The sequence below is a fragment of the Chionomys nivalis genome, chromosome 22, assembly GCF_950005125.1.
Source record: "Chionomys nivalis chromosome 22, mChiNiv1.1, whole genome shotgun sequence".
NCBI lineage: Eukaryota > Metazoa > Chordata > Mammalia > Rodentia > Cricetidae > Chionomys > Chionomys nivalis.
The window spans coordinates 48235722-48254508 of NC_080107.1; the positions used below are offsets into that span (position 1 = coordinate 48235722).

The following is an 18787-nucleotide window of genomic DNA, read 5'->3' on the forward strand; positions in this document are numbered from 1 at the left end:
AGGGGAACTTTGACTGGAGTGGCGCTAGTCCCCAGCCTAAGGCGGCTGTGGAATGCTGGGGGGTTATTTCTCTTGGGATGCAATTAGTTGAATAAATATCAAGAAAGCAAAAGTAAACAGACTCATTATTGCCCATTCAGAACTGCCAAACTAGCAGAAGACAGGTTAGAATCCTTAGGGAAAACAAATGCTTGCTAGGGAGGCCAAGGGCTACATGGGGAGCATGGTACTGATGTAAGCCCCTTGGAGGTTCAATTTGGGCTCTTACCTGCTGCGTGTCCCTAGGCAGGGCCCCCTACCTGCCTGGACATCTAGAGTTTCCACTGGTTACTAGCATTGTGGACTTACCTAGAGCTTGGGTGTCAGGCCCCCAGCAAGGGACTCTGTTCCTTCCATTCTTTTAGGTAAGGCACTGAACTCCAATCACCCCACCAAGCCCAGACCCTGCAGATGGAACTGCAAGCCCCGACTCCACCAGGACACTTGGTGACTGACTGGTTCTAACACTAGCCAGTGACTTCACAACTTTCTGAGCTTTCACTTCCTCACTTTTAAGTCAGGTACAATACTAATAACAGATTCTGGGCTTTGGGGTCATCAGAACATATGTGAGTGGCAGCTGTTGAGTTTGGTTTGCTTTTTAACGATAGCAAGCAATGTTCTTTCAGGAAAAGGGGTTCAGGGATCACACCCGTGTGTGCTAGCACTGGGCAGCTGCCTAGGGCTAGAACTTGGTCTGAGCAGCTTTCCTCTAACAGGGCAATGGCGTTCTACCCACAGTACAGCTATCCTTGGCTCTCCTCAGTGGTGCTTTGCTCTTTTTTTATCCTGTGGGCACCACAACATTCTACCCTCACCGAAGAGGTCCTCAGTCTTCAGGAGCTCAAGTCCAAAGGCAAGAGCAGTGAGGACCCACACTTGGGAAGGGACAGAACTCAATAAACAGCATGGCCTCCAGGTTTGGATACCTGGGAATGTTTAGAAAAAAAAGTGTTTTCTCTAGTGCCAAGTTGCCTCCCTGGCATTCTGGCAGTTTCTTGGCCATAGCACAGAGGTGTTTGTCACCAAGCAGGCAGGTAAGCTGCCCACAGAAGGTGCGGCAGGAGGGCCCACCCTAGCCTGGAGCCCAGCTTCTCCTCATTCTTCTGCAGTGGTGTGGGCGGTGGAGGGGGGGGGGCGCTACCAATTCCCAAGGAGCCAAAGCATTGGAAACCAGGCAAACATTGTCAAACTAGCTTGTTTTCACCAAAGCTCCACCTCTCTCTAGAACAGTTTTCCATTAAATATCCTTTCTGCCTGGCCCTAAAAGGCCCTCTCTGACTGTTGGAACCAAGCATTGGCTCTTGACTTCAGCAGAAAACAGCCCAACACAGCCGCTTGGAGAACAGGGTCTGATCTGCCCACTGGCTGGTTCACGGTGCAGTCTGCAGCCAGGGGCTCCAGTGAGAAGCTTCCATGGCATCCTATGCCACAGCTGGCATTCAGCAGATATAAATGTGAAGGGCAAAGTGGTAATGCTGGTGGCTTTGAGCTGCCAACAGCTGTTAGCCCAGGGCTGAATTCTGGTTGGACCACCTCCTAGCCTTGTGATCTTAAGACTTGGAAACTGAATCTCAGTTTCTTGCTTTGTGATATGGAATTAAGAGTACCTAGGGCTGGTGAGAGGGGCCAGTGAGTAAGAGTTCTTGCCCCAAGCCTGATAACCCGAGCTTGATGCCCAGGACAGACACGGTAGAAGGAGAGAACTGCCTCCTGCAAGTTGTCCTCTGACCGCCACAAGCGTGCTATGGCACTTGTGCCCCTACATGCATACACACAAATAAATATATGCTGGAAAAAAAAAAAAAAGCAGAGAAGCTACCATCAAAGGACATTGTAAGAACACAGGGAAGTAGCCCCGGGCAATCCTAGAGTCCCTCTAGGCCTATCTAACTCCTACTCAGCCCTCAAGAGTCAGTGTAAAGGTCACTTTCTCAGGGAAGTGCTCCTGACCCCTCTATTAGGTCAGGGCCCTGTCGTAACCTTTCACAACATGTGATGCTTCTCCTTACAGTTCTTGGGAGCTCTGGCGATATGAAAGCCCTGTGAGGGCAGCCAAATCCCCAGCAACCAGCACACTGCCTGGCACAGCGTAACATGAGATGAACGTATGGGAAAGGGATATACCGTCTAAGAAACAAGGCAGAGACACATGCCTAACTTCTGTTCCTTGCTGATTTAAACTCGCTGCAATGATGGGGATCCTGAAGTCATTGGCTGTTGCAGCACTTGGAATTAGAAGAGGTCAGATTGTTCTTGTCTGGGACTCTGTAGCTTAGCTACCACACAGACCAAAGCCGTGTGACAGGATGCTCCTTCTGTGGACACTGTCCACTACTGAGGCATTCCATTCTGTGTCTAGCAGCTCATTCATCTAGCCAACACTTGCTGAAAAGACTTCTCCATGCTACATTCTATGGACAGAGGTTGAGAGGGACCCTGAACCTGCACTTAGAGAACACAGATCCATCAGGGCTGAGATAGGCAAAACACGGGAAGAATTCGAGGGTATGAGAGTGTAGAACACAGAAATGCGAAGGTCAGAGTCCCAAAGCAGAGGAGAATAGATACTCCCCTAAGCTCCCATTCCCAGTGTCAAGTTCTTGGGCTCTGGAAGTAGCAGATCCCTTTTACCTTTTACCTCAGCAGGGCCCTACCATCTTCTGATGTTTCCATGACGACTGTTCTCTCTCTGACTCCAGGAGAGTGGAACATAGCCTCCCCAAAATGTATCTGGGTAATGTCCTGCCTGGCACAGGCCAGTGGCAGGGATGGAGCTGTCACTGACTTCATTTCTCCGATCTCAGGCTTTCAGAGACCTCATTCGTAAAGACCATCCACCACACTGCAAGGACCATGAGGCCACTGTGTGTGACCTGCTGGTGGCTGGGGCTACTGGCCACCATCGGAGCTGCTACAGGTCCAGAGGATGATGTTGAGGGCACAGAGGATGGCTCACAGAGAGAGTACATTTACCTCAACAGGTACAAGCGGGCAGGCGAGTCTCCGGACAAGTGCACCTACACTTTCATTGTGCCCCAGCAGCGGGTCACAGGTGCCATCTGTGTCAACTCCAAGGAGCCCGAGGTGCACCTGGAGAATCGTGTGCATAAGCAGGAGCTAGAGTTGCTCAACAATGAGCTGCTTAAGCAAAAGCGTCAGATCGAGACACTGCAGCAGCTGGTGGAGGTAGACGGCGGCATCGTGAGCGAGGTGAAGCTGCTGCGCAAGGAGAGCCGCAACATGAACTCTCGAGTCACTCAGCTGTACATGCAGCTCTTACATGAGATCATTCGCAAGCGGGACAACGCGCTGGAGCTCTCCCAGCTGGAGAACAGGATTCTGAACCAGACAGCTGACATGCTACAGCTGGCTAGCAAGTACAAGGACCTGGAGCACAAGTTCCAGCACCTGGTCACGCTGGCCCACAACCAATCAGAGGTCATTGCACAGCTAGAGGAGCACTGCCAGCGGGTACCTGCTGCCAGGCCCGTGCCCCAGCCTCCCCCAGCCACCCCACCTCGGGTCTACCAACCACCCACCTACAACCGCATCATCAACCAGATCTCCACCAACGAGATCCAGAGTGACCAGAACCTGAAGGTGCTGCCTCCCCCTCTGCCCACCATGCCTGCTCTCACCAGCCTCCCATCGTCTACTGATAAACCATCAGGTAAGTCCTTTGGGGAGCCCCACTCACATGGGCCTCTGAGCCAGGTGCCTCCATGCTTCTACTTGGGGGAAGAGTTTTGGCCAGCTGAGACCAGCCTAGGGCTTGCATAACCTCCTGAGGTGGCTGCTGGAGCCAGTGGGGCTGGGAGGGTGGGGTGAGTGGCAGAGAAGCTGTGGAAGGGTGTCAGCTCTGGGGTCTCTGAGAAAAGAGAACTCAGGCTTAGGTATTTTGAGGGACTGCAGTTGCCCTGTCTTGGTGGCTAGGGTGTCTCACATGTGGGCTCACATCCATATGTAGGGCCCAGAGCTACATTTTTGTAAATGTCACCTGACAAGTCGCAGGCCAGTGGGGAAGTGCTATTAAGTTCAAAGTTAAAGTCTCATAGGGGTGGGGACCAGAAGGATCTCTTCCCAAAGATTGGGAGTTCCCTTCGGTCAGCTGCTGCCCAGTGGTCAACAAGACTTCCATACACTCTCAACACATGTCATGCTAAACTGGGATGCCCAGGACACTGTCATGGAAGAACAGGGTCCTTGAGCACACACTGGGAAGTGTGACCAAGAAACTGCCCTGGGGGTCTCACGAGTGTCGTCTGATTGGGCTCCTCAAGGACAGGCTGAATAACCTGTCACATGCTGAACATGCTTGGGCTACATGTAAAGTCAGGTCTTTGTGTCCAAGCTGGGCCTCTGCATCAGACTCTAGTAATCTGTAGGTTAGGGGGAGCAGGCTAGAGGACTCCCCTCAAGGGAGCCAGTTCCTGGAGCTTGGGTTCTCCTTTAAGCATTGTTATTTTCCACATGTGCTAACTGAATTCATCTCTGCAGAAGGTAACCTAAGACTGTGCACGGGTGCCAACTTCTTTGGTAGAGATATATTTTTACTGAAAAGACCCTGGTTTGTACCTATTTCACACTTGAAAAAATAAACAGTAGTATTGAGTTGAAGCTGTGTGTGGCCAGTGGGCAGAGCAAGAATGGATAAGTCAGTGGTGGCAGTGGGGAGCTAGGTTCATGGCACAGCACCTGTCACAGCTCCTTGAAAGAAAGACCTGGGCTGGGTGGGGGTGGAGGGTGGGTACACTGGACTGGACTATCCTGGGTTGGAATCCTGTTTCCTCTATTGGTGAGCTCTGGGCAGGAGGCAAGTAACCCTGTGCCTGTATTCCTCGTGTAAGGCTCTGGGTAGGATTTATTTTAGTCTGTTTCCAACTGACAGTTGTAGAACATGAAATACTACAGAGTGTGTGTGGCACTGGGCTTGAGGTAAACAGCCTCCTTTGATCATGGTTCTGCATCTTAAAACAAAGAGACAGGGGTAAACAGTTTGTCTTCAGCTCTGGTGTTCAATGTCTGGTGACCGTGCCATCTGCAGCCACACCTGGTTTACATCAGAGGCGAAGGAGAGGGTGGGGTGTGTTCTGTGTTCTGACAGAGTACCCAGAGGGAAAACGTGTCCTCGGGCACCAAATGAAGGCTCAGACGTGCTTGCAGCCAGGGTGGTGTCACAGTCTCCAGATAGTCTTTCAACTCGGGATCTCTGGTTTCTAACTCAACCATCTCAGGACATTCCTGAGCCAGAACAAAGTGGGGATAAACACCTGGAGCTGTACCTTATTTGCTCACGAGAAATCATTTAATTGACTGGAGATGTAGCTCAGTTGGTAGTGTTTGCCTAGCATACATGAAGCACTAGGTTCGATCCTTGTGATGCACAAAACCAACCAGGTATGGTGGCATGTGTCTGTAATCCTAAAACTCAGGGGGTGGAGGCTGGAGGACCAGAAGTTCAACAACAAATGTACACAAGTTTTGTTTGTTCTGAACTCCTCTGAGCCTTAACTTTCTTTCAAATGAGGAGATGGGGACAGAGCTACAGCCTCACAGGGATATATCATAAAAATACAATTGCTATCATGTAATGAGGGGTTGCCAATATGACTTGGCCCTTCCTTTGACTTGGTGAAGACTACGGTCCCTGGTCTCCAGGGACTCAGTGCAGAGGGGGTGGCAGGCGTGTGAAAGGGCTTGGAATCTACACTGTCCCCAGTCACTTTTGTTCACGAAATTCCACATAGCAGGTCTGACAAGATTTCTCTAGAAGGGCCAAAATTTTCGGGACTCTGTGGGAATTTATGAAGCCAGCATAACAAAATACCAGGAATACAATGAGCATTGTCTGGCCTCTACACAGAATGCCAAGTGTGATCAGCTGCAGTCATCCCAGGCAGAACAAGCCACTCCGCCTCAGTCCTCAGAACCAATGCATAGAAACCAGGATGTGTACTTGATGCCCAGGAGACGGGTCTTAGGGAAGCTCCCAGCAGGTTTGGACCCACCCCTGAATTACATTTCAGCCTTTCATGGACAGCTAGGCCTAAATTCTTGTTTTTCTTGCATGTTAGCTTTAGATGTTATGACCCCTTCTTGGGACTTTATTGCTTCATGGACAACACATGTGAAAACCACCTTCTCAGCCTCTAGAGCTGGCTGGGGCTTGGACAAGCTGACAAGAACACTTTCCTAGGTAGATTTTCTCCCCTGGTTGGACCTCACATGTCCTCTGAGACAGGAAATAAGCATGGAAACCACGCTTCGCAGTACAACAGCACGTCTCAGAACTGGCTTGTTCCCTCCCTTCTGCAGGTCGCCCCCATCTCTCCCTCCCTTCCTCAGGTCACCCCATCTCTCCCTCCCTTCCTCAGGTCACCCCATCTCTCCCTCCCTTCCTCAGGTCACCCCCATCTCCCTCCCTTCCTCAGGTCACCCCCATCTCCCTCCCTTCCTCAGGTCACCCCATCTCTCCCTCCCTTCTGCAGGTCACCCCCATCTCTCCCTCCATTCTGCAGGTCACCCCCATCTCTCCCTCCCTTCTGCAGGTCACCCCCATCTCTCCCTCCCTTCTGCAGGTCACATGATTACTATGAAGAGAAAAGAACTGGTCCCAAGGTGATAGAGCTGGGGAGGTGGGACGTGATGCTGAAGGTGAGGGGTGAGTGGCTAGTCCTGGTTTTGACTTAGCCTTTGAGGCTGCAGACACCGAAGGGAAAAAAGCCGCCTGGTCTCCTCCCTCTAGAGTGTGTGTTGTTTCCCCTGTATTGTATTCTTCTTTTCCTGAAATGTTTTCGTAAATGAATTAAGACATCCAAAATCCATTGCAGCAGACATTTCAAGAGCATTCTTTGCTAGCTTCTGCCTAAACAAAAGCCACTAGGGGTTCCAGGACCGGCTTCCTCATCCCCTCCCTCTCTAGGGGTCTGGGAGAGCTGATCACAAAGAGCTCTTTGAGGTGACCCACAGCTATCCTGACACCCCTCGGGCCACTTTCCAAGAATGATAGTGGGCTAAAGGCCCTGGCTCTTTGCAGGAGATAAACTATCAACCTTGTGACTATTGGAGTTGGGTATTTGGCATTTCAGGGTCTGAAAATCCCAACAGTTTGGCATTTGGCAAGCCAGAAGTAATTGAGAAAATCCTAGAGATCAGGCATCTGTGGCCAGATTGCTACATGAATGGATCACTGTGGTGAATTTACTTGGTGACTGTACAATACTCATGCAGGCCACCAAATTCAATTTTGAAAAGTGAGAGCAAGCAGCATTGAACACTGCTGTGTCTAAACTATGATGTCTACTGAGCCTGATGAGCGAGTGCATAGTAAAGATAATGATGGTCACTTGTTAAGGAGAGCTGCAGGGACCTGCTCATGGGACACAGGAGAGGGTCCCTCCCTGACTGCTTATCACTGCTGCCTCAGTTTCAGCCTCCCTGGGATGACCCGGATGAAGAGTGCCATGGTAACAAAGCAGAAGTCCTCACTTCAATCTCATGTTATCCTTGCTCTCTAAAAAGGATAAGTGATTCTCCCTCTTTAAATATAATTTTAGGTTAAAATTACTGTATACAAAAAAAAAACATAGAAAGAAAACCAAGTATTAGTTTAAATGACAAAGGCAGTAATTAAATTAAGTTGAAAATTAAAAAGTTGAAATTAAGTGGCCTATGTGATTTTCTTAAGGGTCATTTCTAAAGACCAGTAGGGGCAGCATGTGGCTGCTCAGACACATGGCCTCGCCAGCATATGGTCTGCTCCAGACTTCCCCACAGAAATAATTTCCTTTTTAGGAATTGGTCTGGGTGTAGATGACCATCTGCCATGGAGGGTCTACTTTCAGAAGGTTCTCAAGCTGAGGGTGACAAAGAAATACAGCTTACATTCATTCCTGTGGAGATGGAACGGGTGAAGGCAGGTAGAATGTGGAGGACTTGCACCTATCTGCTCAACACAGACTCACTACCCCGAGAAGGTGTCTGCCCCCACAGCAGCCCACCACCATTCACTAGGAACAGACCTCCAACAACCCTAACTGCGTGGCAACAACAGCACATCACAGGAGGATCCTGGAGCTAGAGACAGGCCTGCACACCAGCTCTGGGCCCCTGCGCCTGAGCTACCTCATAATCCAACAGCTCTGCAGAAAGGATAAAATGGCATCGGAGACACCTGGTTGGCTGGCAGGTTCTCTGAGACATGGTAGTAGCCACTCTACTATACTCCAAAACAGATAAATACAAAGGCATTCAGGAAGCCTAGACAGGATGGAGCCGTCCTGCTGGAGCTGGGAGAGACTTTCTAGAGCAGCTGACAAGGGGCTGAGGCTCTGCAGATCTGCTACCAGTCACAGTCAGCAACTGTCAAGAAACCATGAAGACCAGGCTCAGTGCTAGGCAAATGTCTTGTTTCAGACAGAAAAAGGCCAAAGTACCACAAATTACATGCCAAGTGGCTTGCGGTCCAGTCGCAGGGTCAAATGGCAGAACAGAGGATAAACAGGGCTTTGTGAGCATGTGGGAGATAAAAGGTGAGCAGGAAAAGCCAACATAGGCACCTTAACAAGAGCCAGTGCAGCTGCCCCTACCTCAGAAAGGGTCCATAGGTTGGCTGACCACAGGACCACCGGCCACTTGTTCAGCATCTGTACATTCAGAGTCCTGGGTCTGATAATGATCTTCCATGATGTGCCTGCCATCAACTGAGAACCCTTCATGTCCAATGACTACCTCACTCAGGCAGCCTGGGGGTCACCAGCAGCAGCACTGGGGAAGGCAGGCTCTACCCCAACCCTTGGAGCCCGGAAGCCTGCTCACCTGTGCACTGTGAGACTTCCGGGACCCTGTGAACCTAACCATTTCTCTCACCTCTCTTCTCTCTCTCTCTCTCTCTCTCTCTCTCTCTCTCTCTCTCTCTCTCTCTCTCTCTCTGTGTGTGTGTGTGTGTGTGTCTCTCTCTCTCTCCTATAGTGTTGGTAAAGAATGCTAAGCAAGAGCTCTGGCACTGATCTCCACCTCTTTCCTAAGCTGTTGAAAACTCCCTTCTCTCCTACCCAGCAGCCCTGCTAGAAACCTGAGTGGGTACATGCCTCTCAGTCTAAAACTAACACTGGACACTTCAGTGGAGAAGTATTTTTTACTTGGAGGTCAAACAAGCAGGATGGGGCCCCTGGAAGCCCTTTATGGGCCCTAAGGGTTCTTGGGAGACCTGGAACTGCATCAAATGCACTGAAGTGCAGTCACCTCACACATCCAATATAATTTTTACTGTAACAATTTTGAAAGGGTTTGAATAATTCTACTTTTGAAATTATTTGGCCAGGAGTAACTCAATTAATTTATGGTTGGCTCTGATTTCTCAGCAAACATCAGACATGCTCAAGAATTCTTGGGAAGTGAGAAAAATCTAACTTACAAATTGTTTCTCAAAGTAATAACATCTTTTCATAGAGGCTAAAGTTAACCATCAATGAATTTGACAAAATGAGTGTACACTTTGTAGAAATTTAATCATAGGATAATAAATTTTTATTTTGTACTTTTCTTTCTCACACCTGAGAGCCAATAAGATTTTTTTAGGTTTCAAACATTTTCATAAACTCCTCAAAGCTCCTGCCCTCGGCCTCAATGCTGAGGACATTCCTGCCCCCACCATAAGGAAGAAATGGTATGCACACTGCCAACACCTTTGGCAACTGCAAACTATTCCCGCCTTTAGGCCACTGTTCATACTCTGCTTCACTGAAAGGTAGCCATTGACATGGACAATGACTTTACCAGAATTCTTGAAAAATAAGATGTAAGCATTATCAAACAAAATTGTTCCTCGTGCCTTTTTACAGGGTCTGTCATCTGGCCTGCTCAGGATACCCAGGGCCTGCCAATGGCCAGAGTGGGACTCACACCTACATGGTACACTTGCCTTGGCATTAAATGGGTAAATCTGAGTAGGGCATTCCAGATCCAATCTGAATATCTAGTCATTTCTGTTAGCAAAGAGACTCCATAGAGCTAGACCATTGAGAACCAAAAACCACAGAGGGTTCTCATACAAGGAAGGTGTCCTAGCAATGTCCTAGAGGGACATCAGGACCAAATCATTCTCAGGAACACCCCATGGTCATCTACTCAGCCTGAGCCACAATGTACTGGCGCTCAGTGGCTGGGCTTAGGAGAAGAGTCCCCCAACTGCCGAGCAGCTGTGAAGGCTCTGATTCCCACCTCATCCTTTGGGTGCTTTGGCACAGGCACTAGAACCTGCCTCATCAGAACCACTGCTCCCGCTGCAGGGTCTGGGTACATCCACCTGAGGCTGGTCATTCTCAAGTTACAACAAGATGATGGTACACTTGGTCTAGTCTGGTGGCCAGCCTCAACTTGCCTTTACCAGGAAGAAAACCAATGGAACACTCCCTGGTTTCCATGGTGACTGTGTGCCCTCTTACCTATAGGGTCTCTGTCAGGAATGTTAGAGAGGAGAGCAGGGCTGGGACCACCCCAACCAACACCAGATGATGTGCTGAGAAATCAGAGCCAACCATAAATTAATTGAGTTATCCCTGGCCAAAAAAATTGCAAAATTCCCAGAGTATCAAGGCCTAAGACCTGCACATCTTGTGTCCCATGTGCCAGCATCCCTCCCTCATCCTTGGTCTCAGTCCAGTGCCTTTCCTGCACCCCTGCTACTCTCCAGGGAACCACACAGATCTGCTCGTCATGGCAGTCATGCTGCTCTTCATGTGGAACATTCTGACTATGGTGTAAATATGCTCTTTATAGAGGTGAGCCTAGGTGTCGCCGAGTTAGTGTTGGCCTTGTCTGCGGGCAGAGCTGCCTCTCAGAGGGGGAGCCAAGGCAAACACCACCAGGGCACTTGCTCTGTGCCAGAAGATGCTTCGCCCACTGCACTTTGAACATTCAGCTGTACTCAACAAAAAAGATCCTCATTTTCTACTGTACACAGCTTTGGAGCCTTCACTAATTCTGACTTAAAATGTGCCTGGTTGAAAATATCTATTAATAGGTGTGTATGTGTGTGTATTAAAATATACTTGGTTTTGGAAACTCAAGAGCAAACAGCATGTGTGTCTCAAGTAAGGGGTTGGACCACTCTAACATATCAAGCTTGTATCTAAGGAGAGGGAGACTTCACCTAGCCCCCGGACTGAGATCCACAGGAGGACTAGTGTTCTTTCTCTGGGTTACAGCAGTAAAAGCTGAGGCTCACTGAGAAACCTGCCTAAAGTCACAGTGTAAGAAAAGCCTCTAAGATCTGACCCTAGTGCTCCCAACACCACATCAGTAGTCTTTCCCCAGCACCAGATCCTTTACCCAAATTTGGATGCTCTGCTTGGCTCTCTGTGCCATTATCCAAGCACAATGATGACAGATTTGTCACCGACTTATTTAGATGTTACAGTATTGACTTCTCTGTGCAGCACAGAGAGCCACGGCACCATCCCTGTTGCATAAGGAATTCTCATCACAGCAGGGTGCTGGTGCCACACTTTCAATGCAGTCTATAGCATTTGTTGTTTATGCTGACAGCTTTGCCTCTTACTTATGTTATAAGGGGGATGTGTTGAGTATGGCAGATCTGGTGGAGGGTTTCTGAGAGCCTCAGTTCTTTAAAGGAGCTGGTGGCCTGAGTGCTGTGCAGGCTGACAAGGCCATCTACATCAATTCAAACTACTCTACAATCCTAGATGACCTTGCACAATGACCAGATTTGTCACATATACACAAAGAAAACTTTCAACATCATAAGACACCAAAATAGTTGCATGGGCACAGTAAGTAAATGTAGGGAAAAATAAAACCCAAATTATCAAAAGACAAAACTGGAAGGGTTTAATAACCTGACAGATACAGTCCTCAGGATGCCAAGCCCAAAGCCAGGTCTCCATTTTCCAGGTCACTCTGGTTGGGGAGAAAGAAAGCTGCATCCCGCCAGGATCATCTGAGGTCTCAGGCCACCCTGACTGCACAGGCCATGTTGCCTTAGGGTGTTTCCCAAGGTCTCTGGGCTCTGATTTCCTCACCTCTAAAAGGGGGAGACTACAAACACCTATCAGGATCATGGGAAGGATCAGCAGTGGAAATACCCAAGCAACTACAATAGACTGGGGCTACAGCAAAAGGTACGCATAGGTTCCAAACAAGCCTTTCTTAGAGTGAGGTGTTCTTACCTGGGCCTCAAGGGTCAACTTAACCTTCTGAAACGTTTTCAAAAGTTGTAGAAGCCTGAATTTTTCTTCCAATAAATTTATTGTGTGTGTATGAATGTGTATGTGTATGTTATATTTATTTGTATTTGTATGTATATATATGTACCTGTGTATAAGAGATATTTGTATGTATCTGTATGTGTGGCTGTGCATGTGTGAGTACCATGGCATGCATGTGGTAGTCAGAAGACATCCTTGGGTGCTGGTCCTTACCTAACACTGTGCCTGAGACAGGGTCTCTATTGTCTGTCACTGTGTATGCCAGGCTAGCTGGCCTACAAGATTGAGGGGCGCTATGACACTGCTTTGCACAGGTTCTGGGGACTGAACTCAGGTCCACACTGTACAACAAGCTCTTTTCTCCTTGAGCCATCTCTCAGGCCTTTCTAAAAACTCTCACTACTTAAGAGATTTACTACTAAAGACCTCAAATCCTTCTAAAATATTTGTCAAAACAAAACAAAACCAGCGTCCATTTTTAAGAATGCCAGAGGCAAAACTGAACTGTAGAAGGCAGCACAGATTGGTAACTATAAGGCAAACCTTCCAGTGGTTTCCAAAGCCTACTTGCACGGTACCCCCTTCAAGAACAGCCTTTGTATCTGGCCATGCCCCAAGAGCTGGGTGGCTATGCAGGAAGAGCCCTAGCTACTGGCTTTGGTGAGTGTAAGTTCTGTTGTCTCCCTTGCTTCCATCTCCTACCACGGCACTCTCACTAAGTGGCCCCGTCCCACTGACCTGGTGGAAAGCTGGGAGGCCTCCCACGCCTGGCGCTTTGCTCCAGCTGTCAAGGACAGACTCTCATTCTCTGTCTCAGTCCCTGGGGCTTAGGCCAAACATAATGAAAACCTTTTTCTCCTCCCTGAATGTTCTTCCTGAAGGTCTGGCCTCCCCTTCCCCAGGATAGAAACTGGGGCCTAGCAAAAGCAGGAAGTTGCATCAGGGAATAAAGGAAGGGAGAGAGGGAGGAGGGAGGGAGGAAGAAAGGGAAGGAGGGAGGAAGGAGTAAAGGAGCTGCTTGTGTGTCATGCCTTCTTCCCAGGGCTGGGTACTTGAGGACCTTCCTGTACTGTGTGCAGGGAAAAGGTAAGGGTGTATGAAGTCCCCTAGAGAATAAAGAAGTCCACAGACCCAGCCTCCAAACTGAACTAGCACAGGAAACTGACAAAGAGGCAGACGGTTCCTGTTTCTTATCAAGTGCTCAGTGGGATGCTCCACACTGCTCTAAGGCCCAGGAAGGAACCCAAATCCAAGTTTTTTTTTTTTTTTTTTTTTTTTTTTTTTTTTTTTTTTTTCAAGAGAATTAAATTCGTTTATTGATTACACATGATAACGGATGATACACAAGCTTCATTCCCATCTGTTATTTTATCTGATACCATTATTCAATTTTGATATTGCATAGGGTGTGCCAATAACCATTTTATAACCAAATTGTAACGTTGCTTGGATGATGATCCTTTTAATGGTGAAACTCAAAGTCACAATAACTGGCAGTTTAACCACACCAAGGTTTTTGAAGACAATGGCTTCCACACCCAAGCAATCATAAATAAATTCCAAATAGAATTTGGCACCACCCTGAAAGGAATTCTAACTTCACACTGTTGGGGAAGTTTACCAAGATGGCTTCAGAGTAGACTAACTTTACACAGCACATTTAAAAAAGAAAAAAAAAAAAAAAGAAAAAAAAAAGAAAAAAAAAAGACATTTATTCAGTGTCATGATCAGACTATTACATTTAGCAATCAACAGCATGGGTGAGAAGAGGTCTACAGTAAAACCCTTTGTTGGAATGCTTTACACTTTCCACAGAACAGAAACTAAAATAACCTGTTATACAATTAGTCACAAATACAGTCCTCGAGTTTGTTTGCCCATACACATGAGTATTGTCTAAAACATGTCTTCTTTGTAGCAGCTAGGCCCTGCCACCACTGTGCTTGGCTGAGTTCACAAATCTGTTGTAACCTGTAGCTTCCCTGTCACTTCTCTGGCTCTCCTCTCCTGCTAAGCTTTGTTTCCTGGCTGTAATTAGAACCTCCTGCCACTGCCATAGCTGCTGCTGCTGCTGGAACCACCATAGCCACCTTGATTTCGTGGTTTAGCGAAGTACTGGCCTCCACCACCATAAGGGCCAGAGCTTCTGCCTCCAAAGTTTCCTCCTTTCATTGGTCCAAAATTTGAAGACTGATTGTTGTAATTGCCAAAATCATTGTAGCTTCCACCACCTCCGAAATTGCTTCCATCATTACCAAATCCATTATAGCCATCCCCACTGCCACCATATCCACCACCACCACGGCTGCCACCGAAGCCACCACGACCACTGAAGTTTCCCCCTCGACCAAAATTGTCATTGCCGCCAAAACCGCCTCCACGACCACCACCAAAGTTTCCAGAACCACTTCGACCTCTTTGGCTGGACGAAGCACTAGCCATCTCCTGCTTGGATAGGGCTTTTCTTACTTCACGGTTGTGCCCGTTCACAGTATGGTATTTCTGAATAACAATCTTGTCCACAGAGTCATGGTCATCAAAGGTGACAAAAGCAAAACCTCTCTTTTTCCCACTGCCTCTGTCAGTCATGATTTCAATCACTTCAATTTTCCCATACTGCTCAAAATAATCTCTCAGGTGATGTTCTTCCGTGTCTTCTTTAATACCACCAACAAAGATCTTTTTCACGGTTAAGTGGGCACCTGGTCTCTGAGAATCCTCTCTTGACACAGCTCTCTTAGGTTCCACAACTCTTCCATCCACCTTATGGGGCCTTGCATTCATAGCGGCATCCACTTCCTCCACAGTGGCGTACGTAACAAACCCAAAGCCCCTGGATCGTTTGGTGTTTGGATCTCTCATGACCACGCAGTCCGTGAGTGTTCCCCATTGCTCAAAATGGCTCCTCAGACTCTCGTCGGTTGTTTCGAAGCTCAGCCCTCCGATGAAGAGCTTCCGCAGCTGTTCCGGCTCCTTGGGAGACTCTGACTTAGACATGACGGCAGGGAAATGGGAGCCCTCAGCGATGCTTCCTCGGCCGCGTCAATCCCAAATCCAAGTTTTAGTCATCAGAATGGACTAGCTGAACCCAGGAGCCAGCTCCCTCCCCACTCACAGAGGGGGAAAGACAGGACCACCGAAACTATAGCTCAGAGTGCTGGTGAAAATGGCCAGCAGAGAGGGTCTACCCTGCTCTGAGTTTCTCAAGGCCTACAGCAGCCCCAAAGGGGTATGAGACTCAATTAATAGCTGAGACTGGAACTGATTCCCTAGGCTAGCCTGGAACTCACTTTGTGTCACAGGCTCATCTTGAACTTGTGATCCTCTTCTGCCAACTTCCAAGTGCTAGGATGGCATGTGTGTACCACTGCAGCCAGTAACTGAACAGTGGTGGAACCAACATACAAAATAATAAGCAAACAGCAAAATGTAATGGTTATCTTACACCATGTGGTCTAGTAGGTAGGTCTTGAAAACCTTCAGAAATTTCATCACTAAGGAAGACCCCAGCTTGACTGGATCCTGATAACTCAAGCCTACATCTTCTTGTAGTGTAATGTTGAAACACAGGGCATCACTGGAGGAGGGAAAGAGCCACGGTCAGGAACTGAAGACCCACGGCAGCTATCTAGGCTCTGATATCCCTTTTGGAGAGCATGGACTGGTCTGGCAAAGTAGAGCATCAAGCCTATAGAGCACTGACGACCGTGACCATGCACAGTAGACACACATCTCACGACACCAACAGAAACGACTTCTTTAAAAATCACTCTGAGAATATCCAGAGCTGGAGAGATGGCTCAGCGGTTAAGAGCACTGGCTGCTCTTCTAGGGGACCTGGATTCAATTTCCAGTACCCACATGGCAGCTCACAACTGTCTGTAACTCCAGTTCCAGGGGATCTGACACCTTCATACAGACATATATGCAGGTGAAACACCAATGCACATAAAATAAAAATAAATAATTTAAAAAAGAATGTCCACCCACATGACCTCTGTAACCCTAACAGCTCTAAGAAAAATATGACTCTCATCTACAAACAAGAGACACCAAGGGCTGGGAAATTTGAAGAACCTTCTTATAGGTCACATGAGAGAGAGACAGCGCACGCATGAGAGCAGAAGTGGGGCTTAGAGTCCAGGCCTTCTGACTCTCAGTCTGGGCTCTTGCTCTCTGACTTACAAAGCAAAGATCTGCCCCTTTAAATTGTGCTCCTTAGCTCTCTGTTAGCAGTTCTGTCTGTTTGGAGTCCAGCTAGGGTGTCGTCTGGGGGCAGACAGTTATGTAACATACACATATTGTGTCTACAGGCCCATGGAGAGATTGCCTGCAGGCCCTGGAGGATGGCCATGACACCAGCTCCATCTACCTGGTGAAGCCTGAGAACACCAACCGCCTCATGCAGGTGTGGTGCGACCAGAGACACGACCCTGGGGGTTGGACCGTCATCCAGAGACGCCTGGATGGCTCGGTTAACTTCTTCAGGAACTGGGAGACCTATAAGGTGAGAGCAGTGGGGCTGTGCACAGTGTCTACAAGGTGACTGGTCCACTCCACTCCATAAGGACAAAGACAGGACCATTTCTGCAAAGCCATCAGAGTGGTAAGGTCAGGCTCCTCCTTATCTGCTTTTTAGGAGAGAAAGGAGTAGCGACAGCATCTTTCTCCCAGCCAAGGTCTCCACAAGGTGAACCTGCTGTCAGGGGCCAGAAGGGGCAAGTCCCAGGGCTCGAGGTCCTGGGAAGCTCCCCTAAAAGGCATGTACAGGAAACTGTGACAATTGGGCCCTAATTGCAAGGTCCATTCTCCTTGTAAGGCAAGTGCAAGGGAGTTGCTATACCTCTCACCCTGCTCTGAACCAAGAGGGACACTAATGATGGCATGAACAACTCAGGTCAATGGATACCTGTTCTGTGTCAGGTACTGCACGGCGGGTTCTTGTGTATTCCCTTAAGGAAGGCATTGCTACAAAGTCACCTTACAGGTGAAAAGGGAGAGCACCCTGCCATGGCTGACATCCACAGTGTGGTAAAGCAGTAACTACAGCCTCAAGGCCAAAGATGCAACTTCCATCAGCCCCGATGTCTCTGCATGTAGTCCTGCTGGTTCCTTCAGGCTCCTCCATCCTGGCTCTCCCTGGGCAGGAGTAATTCCTTCCTCCAAAGCCTACCCTCAGGGTCCTCTTTGTACTCCTCCACTCTCTCATGGGGATAGTATAACAGAGCAAATGTTTACCCATCCTAAGGAGGTTGGTGAGAGTGCTCAGCTTTGAGAATCATTTAAGACTTTGGGGGCCACTGTTCAGCTGATGCCTCAAACCACGTATCAAATGAATAACAAAACCACTGGGTTTTAAACCTAGAAGGACTCAGGTATATGTCACATGCCAGTCACAGCTCTCACCTGTCTATGCTGGGGCTTACACAACCTGTACACACAGCCCATCTCCAGAGAAGGCACTTGAGGCTTAGGAGAAGCCCATCTTCTAGAGGCATATCTAAACAATGCTGGCTGCATGCCTTCCAGGTGCCAGGCTCTCAAATAACCACATCATCCTGCCTTTTAGAAGTTACAGCATTCTCAGGTGAGGACAAGAAACAGTTCACATGCTCTTCAGATGTGTGAATGGTACATGATTGATGGTTATCCACTCACAGAGCCTGATACACAGGTAGCAGGGACTGAGCCTAGGCCTGCCTTATGTTCTGACTATTCCTGGGATACAAACTCCTCACTCTTGCTCTCCTGGGTCTTCCCCAGCAAGGGTTTGGGAACATCGATGGCGAATATTGGCTGGGCCTGGAGAACATCTACTGGCTGACAAATCAAGGCAACTACAAACTACTTGTAACCATGGAGGACTGGTCTGGCCGCAAGGTTTTTGCAGAATATGCTAGCTTCCGCCTGGAACCAGAGAGCGAGTACTATAAGCTGCGACTGGGGCGCTACCACGGGAACGCGGGAGACTCCTTTACCTGGCACAATGGCAAACAGTTCACCACTCTGGACAGGGACCATGATGTCTACACAGGTAAGAAAAGTAGAGCCAAACCTAGGTGTTGAATGGGGATGAGAAATCCAACAGCTTTCGAGCCTCTGCCTCCAGATTCTGGAGCAAAAAGATGCCATGTGACAGATAGTTGTACCCAGCTACCTGACACTGCTTCTCAAAGTCCCATTCTACCATTGCCTTCAGGAAAGTGGCACTTACAAACAGGGAAGGCAGAAGAGCCCAGATCTCATGTTGAGGGCTGCCCTGGACCAAGGCTTTCATGGAAATATCCCTCTTTTATGAAATAACACAGAAGTGATTTGGATGGAATTCAGGCTGGGGAGGACAAGAGAGGCATTCTGTCTTAAACACTTCCCCCATCGTTCTCAAAGACTCTTAGCCAGCTCTTTCAACTCTTAAAAAATTGTTACAGAGAGCTGTTTTCCCTCTCCCCAGCCCACAGCAGGCCACTTCCACTTTCTCCAGGGCCACCTCTGTGTAGAACGTCGGCTATGGGCTAAAC

At 48.5% G+C, this 18787-nt stretch overlaps 3 protein-coding genes across 16 annotated transcripts in view; 1 reads left to right on the forward strand and 2 right to left on the reverse strand.

Annotated features, from left to right (window-relative positions):
- The window catches only part of Ralgps1 (Ral GEF with PH domain and SH3 binding motif 1), a 223701-nt gene that overhangs the window by 88625 nt on the left and 116289 nt on the right, over positions 1–18787 (reverse strand). The gene's annotated exons all lie outside the window — the stretch shown is intronic.
- The window catches only part of Angptl2 (angiopoietin like 2), a 29546-nt gene that overhangs the window by 8100 nt on the left and 2659 nt on the right, over positions 1–18787 (forward strand). The window contains exons 2-4 of the mRNA XM_057755025.1: positions 2847–3712; positions 16583–16776; positions 18033–18303. Coding sequence (XP_057611008.1) covers positions 2896–3712; positions 16583–16776; positions 18033–18303 — 1282 coding nt within the window. The 5' untranslated portion in view covers positions 2847–2895. The remainder of the gene's footprint in view (positions 1–2846; positions 3713–16582; positions 16777–18032; positions 18304–18787) is intronic.
- Positions 13961–15310, reverse strand: LOC130864517 (heterogeneous nuclear ribonucleoprotein A1-like). Its single transcript, XM_057755026.1, has one exon. It carries the CDS (start codon positions 15264–15266, stop codon positions 14304–14306), a length of 963 nt encoding a protein of 320 aa, XP_057611009.1. The 5' UTR covers positions 15267–15310; the 3' UTR covers positions 13961–14303.